The 16,182-nt window shown below is 49.5% G+C and overlaps 1 protein-coding gene across 1 annotated transcript in view; it reads right to left on the reverse strand.

The window, feature by feature from the left end:
- Nucleotides 1-2,649: 2,649 nt before the first annotated feature.
- The window catches only part of LOC148683575 (kinase suppressor of Ras 1-like), an 80,760-nt gene continuing 67,227 nt past the window's right edge, over nt 2,650-16,182 (reverse strand). The window contains exons 3-4 of the mRNA XM_088658203.1: nt 4,121-4,268; nt 2,650-3,107 (exon numbers count right to left, since the gene is read on the reverse strand). Coding sequence (XP_088514329.1) covers nt 2,650-3,107; nt 4,121-4,268 — 606 coding nt within the window. The remainder of the gene's footprint in view (nt 3,108-4,120; nt 4,269-16,182) is intronic.

The raw sequence follows: 16,182 nt of genomic DNA on the forward strand, positions 1-16,182 counted from the left end.
GTAAAGGCTGCAGAACAAAAGAATCATAAAAATTATCTGCCACTGGAATTTCCTCACATGCTCGGAATGAGTCATCGTTCACACTTCGCACTCAGCCCAGCCACACCACTAAACCAAGCTTTCATGCATGACGCCATTTCTTTTTTAAACAACTGTTTTAAAACAACCCATCCCTATAAAGAGCCAACCCAGACTAGACGCAATGGGAGCAGGCCTGAATGTTCAAAAGAGGGATGGGGAGGGGACCCGTGGTGTTCCAGGGCCACATCCACACCACATATTCAAAGCACCATGATGCCACTTTAACAGACACATCTCTTCCCCCCCCCCCAAAAAAAAGAAACCTGGGAACTGCAATTTGCTCAGGGTGCTGAGAAGATGTTAAACAATCTTGTTAAACAATCTCACATTCCCCTCACAGAGCTATGGTTCCCAAAGCAGTTCAACAGCCAACCCCTCTTCCCAGAGGACTCTGGAAATCGCAGCAGAGTGAACGTTTGGGCCTACTGTTCTGAAGAATGTGCAAGATGCAGGCAAGCAGAAGGCTGAGCGAAAGGCTACCCTCCAAATCTACGGAGGTCATGTTTTTTTCACCCCCCGCTCCACCGAAGGCGAGAATATTGCCAAAAGAATGCCTTTCTTACCGAATCTAAAAGAGAGAGAGAAAAAAAAAAACCAGGAGGTTAGACTTGAGCCACAGCGATATATCAAAAATATATACAAAGCTGTCATATACCTTATATGAGGCACTGCGGTGCATAGCTGCCTAGTCTCCCGTTTTTCGCGGGAAACCCCCGTATTTTAAACCGTTTCCCGCTGGCAGCCCGGAATGGAAAAAAACAACCGTAAATCCCCCGGATTTACTACCTGCCAGGGAGGCTCCATTTTGGGTCCTGGCGCTGCCCGATTTCCAGTGCCCAGACATGGTTAGCGCGGCACCGGAAGTCGCTTCTACGCATGTCCAGACATGCGTAGAAGCGACTTCCGGTGCCGCACCGCTGCTGATCCCGCATTTTTCAGCAGGAGACTTGGCAGCTATGCTGTGGTGTAGTGGTTAAGAGTATTGGACCCAGACCTGAAAGACCAAGGTTCAAATCCCACCTCAGGCATCAGGTTCACTAGGGTGACCTAGGGCCAGTCACTGCTTCTTAGCCTAACCTACCTCACAAGGTTGTTGTGGGGATTAAATGAGGAGGGAGAGAACCTTGAGCTCCTTGGATAAAAAAAGATGAAGTAGAGTCTTTCATTGCAGGGGGTTGGGCTAGATGACCCTTGGGGTCCCTTCCAACTCTGCAACTCTATGATGCTATGAAATGCAATAAAATAAAATTAGCAAGACCATTGGTCTGGTATTTCTACATTAGTGTTCTTCAGTGCTGGGTCCCTGCACATCCTTGGGGTTGCAACCCACATCATCCATTACAAAATGTCCAAACAACACCCAGCATTGAAGAACACAGCTGTGCACTTATCAGCAGAGTCTCTCCAAGTTTTCAGACAGCCCTTCCTGCAGATGCTGGAGATGAAACCTGGGACCTTCTGCAAGCAAAGCACCTGCTAGTCTACTTTGCTACGGCTCCTCCGAAATCATCAGAACCAAAGCAATGCAGCCCTCCTGATAATAATGCACCTTTGGGTTTCATTTGCAATATTTTTGGCATTGGTTCCAAGAAGCCAATATGACTGCTTAGAGGTTCTTGGTTTTTGTGTGTGTGTGTTTTTTTTACAGTTAGGCGGTATATAAATGTTGTTATTAAATGAACAAATAAATAAAACAGAAAATTTCAATCTGTAGAGAGAAGGGGGTAACTGCAGGCCAGTGCTCAACTCAGCCTCTATTTCCTTGATTTATAAAATGGGGGTGGCAACAGCCGGCTTTCTAGCGCCGTTGCAATACTTGCAGTAAGAGGAACCAGTTTAGAACCAGTTTACTTGAAAGATATCCTCACCCCATATATACAGTATATCTATTTGGCCAGATTTATCTGTGAAACAGACAATTTTACAAACACCACACAACGCCTGTCTTGCACTTGCAATCAATCCTTCAATGCAACCATACCTACCCTTCGGGACTCCCTGTCCACTGATATTAAGCAGGTGCCTTCGCTGCACAGGCGGCACCCATTTTGTGTGCATCCAATTGACACATGACCACTGACACACAAGTCCTTTTGGACCTGGAAGAGGGAATAATGGGGGCAACGCAGGCTTATGCACACTCCGCCAATGCGCGCGGGGGGGGGGGCAGGAACAGAACCCCCACACAAAATGCTCACCACCTGTACAGCTTTCAGCACGTGCTGAACATTTTATTTAAGCAAACATACCCAGACATGGTAAATCTGGCATGTTTCCATATGTAATTCGATTTCATATTGTTTATTTTTTAAGCTGTTGGTTTTATGTTGGGGAAATTTCATGTTAACTTATTTTTGACTGGTAATCTTAATGTAAACGTCTTTGAGGTTTCGAATTACGAGGGAGCAGTACGCAGATCCTGTTAAACAAATTTTTTTTTTTAAAAAAAAGGGATAGCAATTGTACTAAAACGAACCAAGGGTTCAACTCTGTGCGAGGCAGCGCCTCATCAAAATGGCAACCCTTGCGTGTCAGTAAGACCACAATGCAACGGGAGGAGAAGGATACTCACTTCATAGTAGGGACTTCATCGATCCTGTTGCCAAGCTGTGATTCGTGGGATTTGCTCCTCGTGAGGGTGGGGAAGTTGGGGAGCAGCTGGAAAACCTTCCGGCTGGGCGGTGGGGGAGTCCGTGGCGGCTTCCCCCTCTTGAGCTGTGGCGTCGTGGGGGGCGTGATGGTGATGCTGTGGGGAGTCCTGAGGTTCCGCCTCCCGCAGTGGGTGGGGAAAGCAAATGACTCCAACAGGCTGTCGGCGCTGCCGGGGGGGCCTTGGTCCGAGGAGGACAGGAGCGTGGACGTGGAGACGGAGCGGGCCTGCGGGCCGTTCCCCTTCAGGGACGTCAAGCTGCCGTGAGTCCACGTGAGCGAGGTGGGGCAGGGGGAAAGTTCGGAGGGGGGCATCAAGCTGGCTTCACGGCGCGTGTCTGGCAGATTCCACACCAGGTCGTCTTTGTACTCTCCACCTGCACGTGGGAAGGAGATCGCAGTTAGACGGCTTTAAGAAAGGGGATCGGTCAGGTTCATGGAGGGATGCCCACTAGCTGCAAGAGACAATGGCTGATTCCTATGTCCAGGATCAGGAGCTGATCAACAGCTACTGGGGAACAGCAGCAAGGGAGGATTATTGCTCTCACGTCCTGCTGTCAAGGTAGAATAACTCACAAGGCACCAGCGAAGTTAACTCTTTGTTCAAGGAAACAGCTCAAGCCTAATGAGCACAGCAACTCTTCCCCAAAGCTCTTGCCCCAATGACGCAGTTGTGAGGACTGAAGGCCCCTACCTTCCCATCGCTCTCTAAGGCTCCTCCTCAGCTGGGTCCTTCCCAAGCAATCTGAGGCTCCTTCACCTTTTCTGTCTCTGCTCCGCGCTCTTCATACCTCTGCAGGTTCTGGTTGACCGGGGGAGGGAGGGGAGCTGGTCGCAGCAGGAGTGGGAGAGCCCCTGGATTCTTCAGCAGCCTGCTTCATCTCTGCCTCTTGCCTCCCCCTTTCCAGCCTCTGCTTCTCCCTCTGCCTCTGGACTGCTCTCTGCCCCAGCCTCTTCCTGCTCACTAAGTCCTGTTACCTCTTCGGCTTCCGATACATCCTCCTCCTCGTCTGCTCCCTCTTCTCCCTCCAACCACTCGTCGTCGTCCCACCACCAACCCTTGGGCTCTCTGAGCCTTCTTCCCTAGGGGGTCCCCCAGCTGGTGCCTCCCACCACTCCTCTACACCCAGCCAGTCCATGACACCTGCTCATAGCCACTGGGATACAGGGCTAGATAGACGTCTGGTCTGATCTAACAAGGCTCTTATGATAGATCGCAATAGGCAGACCACAGAGTAGCTGTCATTACCTCTGCTGCCACCTGCCATTGGGCTCCATGTCACCCACCCTACCAGTCACTAGCAGCAACGCTGCCTATTGCTTACTGAGATAGAGATCTACCACTGGAGGACCCGCTAGTCTCCAGGAACAGACCAGGAAGCCTTCTTACCTGTGCGGGTCACTTTCCGCAAGCAGGCGAGAGCCCCGTTGAGCCGGGAGCATTCCTCAGTGCTGGCCCCGCACCTCTTCATGGTGTCTTTCACTTTCGACTCGTCCATTTCCAGTAAGGCATCGAGGGTCAACTCCTCCGGTATCCTCTGCAAGAAAGACCAGTGGTTTGTGTGTGCGATTTTTATAAGCTCTGTCATTTATTTGTTCAGGAAACTTTTGCAGGAAGATTGAGCCCAGCCTCCACCCCTGCCTATCCTCCTCCTATTTGGGGAATGAATTAATCACGCTTTGTGGTTGTGACATGCTCCGGCAGATTGCTGGGTCAAGGAACACGGTCAGGAACTTGGTCCCTGGTGTGGCTCGTTTGGTGACTAGCAACAGCTGCTTTGGCTAGAGCGTTGCCTTGCTTTGAGTGAGTGTGTGTGTGTGTGTTTTAACAAGGTCGAACAAAGGAACAACGAGAAAATTGTTTCTGACTGGACGGTCCAGTCACTCGCTCCCGGCTTTGAAAGAGTGACGAGGCAGATGCGGGAAAAGCTGGCTGAAACTTGCGCCCAACCATCGCTGCATTCCCCCTGTAAGCAATGACCAGCCTTTCCTGGAGTGGCATCTGTGCCAAAATATATACAAAGAACTGCTTGCCCAAGCATTGCACTTACGCGTACGCGGGTCCAGAAGATACTGCAAAAGTTCAGCATCCCTTACGACCGGAAGCAGCTGGGGCAGCCAACTTGGATGCTTAGACCTCAGCCCTTGTAAATGGGGTTGGTGCCGGGAGTAGCCATCACTGGGCAGCTGCTGAGGCCCACACCCTTGCAGGAGAGCCCACCCCAGCCCTTTCTGACATTGCTGCCTGCATTCACCTCCTGTCTCTGAGCATGTGCACAGCCACAAAGGTGCTAATATGGACTGGGCTCAGAGGGAGAGGGCAAACAAATGAGTGCCTTCGAGAGCACAAAAGAGACTCACAGACAACCCCCTGCCTGCAACCCTGCATCTTAATAGCTTAACACAGAATTGGTACACATTGACCGTGAAAACCTAGCTGATGAAGAATTACGAAACAGGGCCTTGTCCTGGAGTTTATTTCAACTGGAACTTATCCTTAACATAAAGAAGTAAAATTGTTTAAAGACTGAATAGATAATCATCTTTTTGGCCCGAGATCTTGGAATTTTTCGCATTTTGTTTCTCTTACTTACCAAGAACTCCAATTTGTGCTGCAACCCTGCATCTGGCATGATTAGCAAACAACCCTGCAAGGTGGGTGCATGGGATATTTGGGCCACTGAGGACCGCATTTTCTCATGTGCAAGCTGTCAAGAGTCTACGGAATGGCAGTAAGCAGGGCTGGAGCCAGAGGCCCCCTTTTATTTCTCTGCCACCCCCACCTCCATTTCCCCCCATCTTCCTATCCTATCCTCATGATATTATCCCACAGTAAGTGAAGTCAGTATTAGTATCCCCCATATTGTGGGAGAGGGCCGAGGCTGAGAAAGAGAATGACTTGGCAAAGAGCATCTAGTGAGTCCATAACAGAGATGAGATTTAAACAAGCAATGTCCTGATTCATAGCGCAAACTCTTAGCCCCTGCACCGGGGATTAGGAACATCTGTTACTGGACTACAACTCCCACCATCCCTGGCCATTAGCCATGCTAGCAGGGGACAATGGGAATTATAGTCCAGCCACCATTTCCCCTTCACTGCCATATATTTTTCAACAATAAACTTTGTCTTCCAAATATTCCTCAGGGCGAAAGGCCCAAGGTCACCCAGCGAGAATCAAGGTCTGGAAGAGATTCAAGCTCATCCTCCCTGGTCCTAGTTTGACTCTCTAAGGGACAGGGAAAACCTGTTGCCCTGAACTACAACTCCTTGGCCACCATCCCTGCTAGCTGCGGCTGATGGGAGTTGTAGCACAGTGTAGCACAGTGACACCAGAAGGGCTAGAGGTTCCCCCCTCTCGCCCTATGCTATGTCAACTTCTGAAGAGATAATCTTTGGACCCTCAACAAGAAGAACAGAAGACAAGAGGGATGAAGAAGATCCGCCACATGCAAGCAAGAGGCATGCTGGGAAGAAGAAGAAAAACTAGAGAGTTTGATAACTTAAAAAACCAGGCTGGAATCCAAGTCACGAAGCGGGAGAGTTGCAGAGTGTTCCGGAAGCTCGTTCCGACACCAGATGATATAAGGACAGAGTTAGCATGTACTTGCACGAGACAACTGCTTCTTTTAGGAATGCTTCCAATCCGTTTGCTCCTTCCTTCCCTCCCTCCTCTTTCCCCCCAAACAAACATCTTAACATGAGCGCAAATTAAACTTGGGGTGGCGTCACCATCAGGCAGTGCAGACTTGAACCGGCTGACTCCGAAGGGCAGGGACCGGTTCCCCAATCCACACAGCAATAGAGCCCATAGGTCAGAGATGGAGACTGTGGGCAGGTTCAACGTTGGGACGTCAAGCACAACTCAGGCCTCATCTCCACCATACATGTAAAGCACTACTGTACCACTCCAGCCGTCATGGCTGTCCGCCAAGGAATCCTGGGAACTGTAGTTTACCACCACCCCGCATATCTACCGTGTTTCTCACATTTTAAGACATCCCTATAAAATAAGACATGGCACGATTTTCTGGAGGCAATAAAATATAAGGCATCCCCCCAAAATAAGACATGCTGAGTGGGAGCAGTGGTGGGAGCAGGTCTGCATGGCGCTTTTGCAGCGTGCGCCTCGCCGAGCGCTGCTGTTTCTCCCGGGTCCCGCTGAGTCGGGACTCTGCGCGGTGCGCGCTACTGTCCTTGCCGGCTCCCGCTGAGTCGGGGCTCGGCACAGCGCACACAGCTGTCTTTGCCGGCTCTTTCTTGAATGAATCCCCCACCCCGAATTCGACCAAGCCCAGAACAGCCTGCCAATCACACCGACGAGCAACCGACGTCGCTTGCTCCCAGCGGCAGTGAAGGGGCGGGGCTCCGCTCGTGAGCAGGCCGGGGGGAGGGTGAGAGCAGAAGCGGCCATTGGGTGAGAGGCGTTTCGCGCCTGAAATGGCCGCCGCCGCTGAACAATGGACGAGCCTATGGCGGGAGCAGGGCCCACCGCGGCCGGTCCTGTCGCCATGGGTGGGGAAAACGAGGCTGAAAGCCGGCAAGGCCCCGCGGACCGGGCCGACAGAGAGTCGCGGCTCAACCTGTTGGACACTTGCGGGGTGTGCGGCCAGAACATCCAGAGCCGGCAGCCCAAGCTGCTGCCGTGCCTCCACTCATTCTGCGTGCGCTGCCTACCCCCTCCGCATTGCTACCTCATGCTGCCGCCTCCCGCCGCACCTTCGCCGGGCGCTGGCGGCCCCAAAGACCCGCCGCTGCCTCCGCCGCCGCCTTTGCTTCAGCCTTCCCCGGCCCCCTCGCCGCCCGTCGCCACGCCGCCCTCGCAACCCGGGTAAGGAAGCCCGCGCGGCGGCCGTGTCACGACTGGGGGGTGAGGAGGAGAAGAGCTCGTAGTTATCTCAGAGAGGGAGAGCCCCGACCCAGCGGGAGCCGGCAAGGGCAGCAACGCACGCCGCACCGAGCCCGACCCAGCAAAACTCTGAAAGCTTAATACCGGTAAAAAATCAAAAAGCTTAACAAAAAAAAATAAGACATCCCCTGAAAATAAGCCATGGTGTGTTTTTTTGGAGTAAAAATAAATATAAGACATGTCTTAAAATGTGAGAAACACAGTTTCCAGGATTGGGAATAATAGGGCTTTAGATGCATAGTGTGGATGGAGCATAAGAATCCTCCTGGTTCTAGGCTCAGGTGATCCCAGAGAGCCAAAACCATGTGTCTACATTATATATGTAGGCCCCAAGGCCTGCTGTGCTCTCCTCTGTCCTGTTGCTGAGGGAAGCAATTTTCCACACACAGTGCCTCAGCACAACACCGCCCTGTGATCTTCGGATAAAAGGCAGCATAGGAATTTAATAAATAATAACAATAACACAACATTCAAGGGCGTCGTGGGGACACTAAAATGGCTGTAGGTGCTGACACTGCCCATACCAACCGGGAGTCCTGACTTTTCCTAGCCCTTGGGTCAAGGCACAACACTTAGCCAGAGGTCTATATTATTCTAACCAGGCTGAAGTGTGGTTTTAGGCCAAGGTTTCCCAAACTTGACTCCCCAGCTGTTTTTGGACTACAGTTCCCATCATCCCTGACCACTGGTCCTGTTAGTTAGGGTGATGGGAGTTGTAGTCCAAAAACAGTTGGGGAGTCAAGTTTGGGAAAACCCTGTTTTTAGGCCCTGATCCAATTATACCAGGAAAGGCCCCATCTGCACTACATGTTTAAGGCAGTATCATACCACTTTAGACTGCTATGGCTCCCCCCAGAGAATCCTGGGGAATGCCGTTTGATAAAGGTTCAGAGAGTTGTTAGGAGATCCCTATTTTCCTCACAGAACTACAATTCCCAGAGGGACTGACTGTGAAACCACTCTGGGAACTGTAGTTTCATGAGGAGAACAGGAGGCCTCCTAACCGCTAAACATATGGGGAGGATATCGCCTGTGTAACAGCATTCAAGGCAGCTAAACAAATTACTGAAAATGGCACACCTTGCCAAATATTTAGGTGGTTAATGCTCTTTGGGACCTTTTCGCTTCCCTGGCAGCAACCACTGCTTCTCTGCACCATTTCCCCTTTTTTGCCTCTGCGGTCACTTCCCCTCAGCGGCCCTCATTTGCCCAAACTCCCGTTTCATCCAACTGGTTGCGGTGCTTTGCTTTTTGGACACCAAGGATGTTGCGGTGTAGTCACAATGTGTGTGTGTGCGGGGGGTTGGAACCCGGAGGTTGCCAAAAACAAACAGACTAAAATTCAGTGTGGGCAAGCAAAGCCGAGGAGAGGTGGGAAGGGAAATGGCACCAAAAAGACCTGTTCTGAAGCCATCTATTTTCATCAGAATTTCCCCAAACAGAACACACTTTTGAATCCTCACAAAGGTAAAGACAAAACAAAGAACAGTGACATCACAAGTGCCTTCAGGGTCCTTGTATGAGAAATGCCATCAATAGCTCATACCCCTGACAGCAGGCACAATCTAGCCTGTTTATTATCATTATGAAGCTGGGCAAAGCAGCACCCTCCCTCTTTTATCCTGCCGTCTTCGCACATAATCTGGTGTCTGAATTGGGTTCTGGAACACGCTGTTAATTCTCACCAACGGGCTGGCTCACACCCAGAGCCAAATGAAAAGCTGCTATCATACAAATGGAGCGCATGCAAGCAAGTGCGGCGGGCGCACGTGTGCAAGAGAGAACAGTCCTAAGGAACATTTTGTCTAAAAAAGATCCAATCTGCAGATTGAGTTTCATTGCATTTTTACAAATGACACAGGCAGATTCTTTTGCAGAGGCTCCTGGACGAAGGTTTTGACGCCCAGCCTACATATTTTTAAGGAGTGGAGCAATGCACCAAAGGAAGTCCTGTGATACCCACCGAATCCCTGACCATCGAAACATTGACTTTTCTTAAACAAGCTAAACATGTAGTCCTCATTATGGTGGAAAGCAACTTTTAGAATGATCCATCAATGATTCCAAGACTAGAGTGCATTTTATTCAATTTTCCAGGAGCAATATCTTCTTCGCTTGCCACACTGCTGGTTCTCAAGCGCCACCACAACTTTCCACAATCCAAGTTTCCCGTTACATCCAGGTTTGAGGGTGCCTCCGGCAAAGTGCAAGCATGTGGTCTTCCTCCCGCCAGCACCTTGCCCAAAACCCACCTCCAATCTCCCGCTTCCACAGTTGCTATTTGCCCTCGAAGGTGCTGCTTGCAGTGAAATGTGTGATTAATGCAACATGCCATTCAGCCCAAACTGGCAAAGGGTGGGGGGGGGGCTGATGGTGGAGGTTTGTTTGTCGGAACTGAATCCTGCTGAGGCTGTCGGCAAGCCTGGGGAGATCTGGCTCCGTAATAGGCCTCATTCCGCGCGTGGCAGGCTGCTTTAAGACGTTCAAAGCCTCGCCCAGGGGGGGCTGTGGCAGGAACAGGCACAAGGTGGAGGGATCCACAGGGCAGGATTAAAGGGCTGAAGGATACACAGAGCTTGGGGCGGCAATGGGCAGGGATGCCTCCCCACCTGGCGCACGTTCGAACTAAAGCGATCTATTATTAGCGGGCGATCAGCTGAACGCACCAACTTCACAATCAGTGCTGAGGCCTAGTTTATACCAAGGTGGAAAACAGGCGTCAGGAAGACTGGACAGCTTCAGGGTGCAGGAGGGGGCTAGCCAGGCAAGACTCCTCCTCGCAAAAACATTCCCCACACGCAGACATCTAATGTATCAAGGGAAAGGATTCTGCCTATCCACCTTCCTCCCTGATATCTGGGTTTTCTAAGTGCAGAGATTTCTTCCCTGTTTTTGTTTTTTACTTCTTCCAAAGAATCCTGCAGTTTGTTAAGGGTGCTGGGAACTATAGCTCTGCAAGAAGTAAACTACAGTTCCCAGGATTCTCTGGGGGGAGCCACGTCCCTTAAACATACGGTGTGCACACAGAAGTTTGTTAAGGCTGTTGGAATTGTGGTTCAGTGAGGCAGCAAAACTACGGTTCCCAGGATTCTCTGGAGGAAGTCATCTGCCTTTAAATGTGTGGTCCATGTGCGGCCTCGGTCTGAGATTCCCCCCCCCCAATAGTCCCTTGCCTGGAATTTAATTTTAGAACACCGGAATGGCGAGTTGTAGGAAAAAAGTATAAGGAGATTATATTTAAACAATCCCAACGACCTTGAATTGGAAGAGCTCAGACAGGATTTTCAAAGCCTGCTGCCGGCCCTCATGACATGCAATGTGGGTGCATGCATATTTTCTCTCTCTCTCTCTCTCTCTCTCTCTCTCTCTCTCTCTCTCTCTCTCTCTCTCTCTCTCTCACACACACACACACACACACACACACACAGAGAGAGAGAGAGAGAGAGAGAGAGAGAGAGAGAGAGAGAGAGAGAGAGAGAGAGAGAGAGAACTAAACACAGTGGGGAGGTAATGGAACAAATAAAGAGGCTCTCTTTAAAAAAGCCACTCTCACACACTGTACATATGTGGCAGATTAACATTTAAAACACACACACAGAATCAGACACACAAACTGCTCCACAGCATCCTTGGGAGATTAGCCCAATATGATTCATCTCCGTGTCTGCCCCCCCCCCCAACCTCCCGCCAACGCAATAAAGAAAGCGCTGGTCACTAGTTTAAGCAGGATCTTAAAATAAGTTCCAAGAGACAAAAATAAACTAAAAACTAGACTTGATCTCTGAGCTCATTCCTAGGAGGATTTGCTGGAAAAACACGCTATATTAGAAATCCCACGTGCAACAAAAGGGGCTGCATCTGCCCCATTTTTTCTGCTGGCAGGACATTCCAGAAAGGTGGAGCTCTCAAGTGGCTAGGTCTCAGTGAGCAGGATCTCCTCATCATGACCCACCCACCCACCCCTCAAATCCAGGGGCTCACTCAGTGACTCTGGGCATTTAGAACCTCCTCTGTAGGAGACTGGGGAACTGGTCCATCTCGTGCAGTACTGTCTACACGGACTGGCAGCCGCTCTCCAGGGTTTCACCTCATCTCCAGGGTCTCCCCCTCCTCTCTCCTCCATCCAGGCAAGCAAAGGGGCATTATCAGAGATCAAGGGCACATTCCAGTCAGGCAAAAATACTAAATAATGGTGTGCAGCAAGTCTAGGGCATGGCTGGGAGGGGGCATGGTCCCAAGAGCCAGGTAGAGCGCCCCCCCTCCAGCTTGAAAGAGGTGTGTGTGTGTGTCATAACCATTGAGTCCACAGCCCAAAGTTACCTAAATGCACCAGTGAGGAGTAGACCAAACCGTACGTCCCACAATAATTGGTGTGAGGCTACAGAAGAACACTCTGATACTTTACCATTATATCCGAGGCAGGGCTGCATGCATGCTGGGAGGATGAAAAGTTGCTTTAAAAAGCTGTGTGGTGCATGGTACTGGCTGCAGAATCCAGTTTCTTAAGAATCTTTTAAAAGCAAGTTTCTAGTCCTTATGATTACGAAGGTATGTCTGAAAGCCCATAAGTAACAGCTAATCAAAATACAGTGGTACCTCGGGTTACAGATGCTTCAGGTTACAGACGCTTCAGGTTACAGACTCCGCTAACCCAGAAATAGTACCCCGGGTTAAGAACTTTGCTTCAGGATGCGAACAGAAATCGTGTGGCGGCAGCGGGAGGCCCCATTAGCTAAAGTGGTACCTCAGGTTAAGAACAGTTTCAGGTTAAGAACGGACATCCAGAACGAATTAAGTTCTTAACCCGAGGTACCACTGTATCAGACACAGGGGAGTTCTCAAGTAAGGAATTTGCTGCCTGACGGCATGTTCCTAAAATGCTGTTTTCATACAAGGATGCAGTAAGTAGGCTTGCAGGATCGCCATAGTGTAAAACAACAATGGATTTTAAAAAAACAACAACCATGCAGTGGGAGAAAGTAAGGACATCAGATGAGCCCTGGTGGAACATCCCAATGGCCTGTGTGCAGTCCAGCATCCTGTTCTCACAGTTGACAACCAGATCCTTCTGGGAAACCTGCAAGGAGGACCAGAGCACAAGAGCCCTCTCCCCTCCTGTGGTTTCCAGAGACTGGTATTCAGAAGCATTATGTTCTCCAACTGTGGTGACAGAGCATAGCCATCATGCCTGGTAGCCATGGAAAGCCTTCTCCTGCATGAATCTGTCCAATCCTCTTTCAAGGTCATCTAAATTGGTGCCCATCGCTGCCTCCTGCAGGAGTGAGTTCCATAGTTTTATTTTTAAAAAAAAAATATATTTTTATTAATTTTCCAATTAAAACCAATTATATCACATTCAATATTTCAAATTATACACATATATATATCAATCAAACCGAATGTTATGCCAAATCATCTAAAGAATTTTTTATTTGGGTTCCCATGCTTCAAGAAATTGGGAATTCCTCGCAACTGTCCACTGCCGTCTTTTTTCTAAAGTTCAAATCGTCCTCCAAGTTCATAATAATCCAGATCTTCCCCTTACAGTCACATAGATGTTTTCCACTTTCATCCGATTGTTTCCCAGCCGCTGAGATAAATATCAAACAACGTTTCACAGATGTTCTTTCTCCTGTGTGAGTTAATCAGTCCAGCCTCCCCATAAATCTTCTTAATGGAGCTCCTTGTTGCGTCGAAGCAGCCCGAAGCAGCGCCATCTCAAAAAGCTCAAATCACTTTCGCTTTCTCTCATAGCCATGAAGATTCACGATCATTATAGAATTTACAGCTTTTTCAGGCAGGAGACCCAAACATCAAACCATAAACTCTTGGTAAATTAATGGATCTCCTTGCCCTATAGCTGAACTTAGCTTCAGGTTGCTGCTCCAATTTAAAGTGCGTCACAACTCATAAATCCTCCGAGCGCGTCCAGAACTCCTTCCGCCCGACTAGGGGGAGGCTTTTCTCATCGGCAACTCCACATCTTTAAAAAAAATATGCTCAGTAACAACAGTTATAAAGTTCAACTCACACAGTCTTTTGCTTCTCTTTCACTCCAAACAAGCCAGGACATCGCGTCCGGGAAGGTACGAGGCAACAATATGAAGGAAAAAAAATAAAAACTCGCTTCCCTTATCGCTCCGTCCCCATCAATCCTTCTTCCAGATGCAGTACAATCTTTGACTCCTCTCCTTTCAGCAGCATAAATTTCTCAGCAGTAAACAGCGCTTCTTCCCCTCCTTCTGAAGTATGTCCATAGATTTAAGCCTAATTATCTTCTTTAACCATGGAAATCCCCGCCATGCAGATTAGCGTCCGGGAGTCCTGGCCCTCGTAAGTGCTCAGCCCAAGCTCCCCCCACTCCAAAAACAGTCGGAGTGGGTCTGGGGGCATCGCGGGCCAGCGGCCCCTCTCCGTAACCCCCGGAGAGGGTAGGGGGTTGCCATTTACTCCCCTAGCAACCGCCAAATTCCTTACGAAGGTCAGAGAGATGGAAAACAGGTCCGCCATTCCTGCAGGCGGAAACCGGAACTCGAGTTCCATAGTTTTCAGCATGCACTGAGTAGTGTGTGATGCCTTCAATAACCCTCCACAATGGTGAGGTCTAGCCTGCAGGGAGAGGGGGCTGGCACACTGCCTCCAAGTAAAAAATAAAATAAAAGCATCTCAGCATGCTCAGGAAAGTAATTGCCTCTTTCCCCTGCCATGTGGAGTCTGTCAAACCGAGCCAGGAGGATCCCACGCTCAGACTAGCATTGTACCGAAAATTTCTCCTCCAGTTTCCCCCCAACTGTTCTCTCTATCAATCACCTAGAAAAGAAATTGCATCTGAAAAAAATGGTCAAAGGATAAAGAGAATTAAAAAATAATTCTCATGGGGGTGGTGGGGGTGGAGTTTCGTGGTGCTTACCTTGAAATTAAAGAAGCCCAGGAGGTATTTTGAGGATTTTCATAGCCTATAAATAATCTCATCAGCAGACTGCAAACTGCAGCCTTCCTGGGTGTTCATTCCCCCCCCCTTTTTTTAAAAAAAGCCCACGGCTGGACTTTCTTGTAAGCACAAGAAAGTAGAGAGGCTGCTTACTGTGTCAACTGAAGTCTATTTATTTTGAATAAATAGCGGAAGGGTCGTGACTCAGTGGGAGAACATCTGCTGTGCATGAAGAAGGTCCCAGGTTCAACCCCAAGGAAAAATCAGGTGAGTGCTTAGCTTGCTCTTGCAGCTGCTCTATGAACGGGCTTCCAGGAAGGACTATCCCTTTAGCTTGCTAGACTTTAAAGTTTGGGCAGGGAGGGGGGACCCACAGCCCTCCAGGTATGGCTGCACTTAACTCCCATTAGCATGGCCAATGATCAGAGGGGAATGATGCAACATCTGGAGGCCCATCAGCATCAGGAAAGATGCACAACACCAGCACACACAAAGGTAATTCAATTACTCAATAAGGCAGACACCGTGAGTTGTTTGAGGGTGCTCCTAGCTTCAAGTAACCAATTACCAGAGCAGATGGTGCGCCAACAGAACCCTTTTCTGGATAGCGACACTTTAGCCACTGTGATTCATGCCCTGGTAACCTCACAGTTGGATTACTGTAGCCCACTTTGTGGAGGTCTGCCCTTGAGGTTGGTGCAGAAGATGAAGCTGGTGCAGAATTCAGTGGCCGGGTTACTAACGGGAAGATCTGACTGCCCATGTATTAGATCCGTGCCAAAGGTACTGGTCTGGCTGTCTCTCAACGACAGAATAGTATTCAAGGTGTGGTTAACATACAATGCGCAGAACAGCTTGGGACCAGGTTTCCTAAAGCGTAACACTCCACCCAAACCCAGTAGACCAGGCACCCCCAAACTCGGCCCTCCAGATATTTTGGGACTACAATTCCCATCACCCCTGACCACTGGTCCTGTTAGCTAGGGATGATGGGAGTTGTAGTCCCAAAAATCTGGAGGGCCGAGTTTGGGGATGCTTGCAGTAGACCATCAAGATCTTTGGAGGATGCCTTGTCAGTATAATTCCATGACCTAGCGCGTGTTATCCAGCAGCAACAAGAAAGCGGGGGTCTTCTTTGTGGTGGTGCCTCCCAGAATGCCCTTCCTCCATGGACGTCCTAAGGAAAAGCGGGGCATTCCAGGATCAAATCAGAAACTGAGACAGCTTCTGTAAATCAGGGGACATCCGGAGGGTGAAGAGGACCTATTTGGCTATGAAGCCAGCCCAAAGAACAGGATTCTATTTATTATTTCTGCTGCTCCTACTCCTATCTCAGATTCCGCAACCCCAACAAGACACAGTAATGCTTAGTTACAAAAAAACAAAAACAAAATGAGAAATCCTGAGGTTCAAACCCTTCCTGGGAGTCATACTTTAAGCACCAACCTTTCCCCTGCTAAGCTCAGAAATGCAAAAAGGCTGCAGTTGCTAGGGCAGCAGGGAGAAGACTTTCTGAACTAGCTCAAAGGCCCCCTTATTTCACGTGATCCAAAAGACATGATTGGCCCAGCCCTACCCCCTGTGCAACAGATAGATTCCCCCACTAGTACAA

This window comes from Zootoca vivipara, chromosome 14, assembly GCF_965207765.1.
Source record: "Zootoca vivipara chromosome 14, rZooViv2.hap1.1, whole genome shotgun sequence".
In the NCBI taxonomy this organism is placed as follows: domain Eukaryota; kingdom Metazoa; phylum Chordata; class Lepidosauria; order Squamata; family Lacertidae; genus Zootoca; species Zootoca vivipara.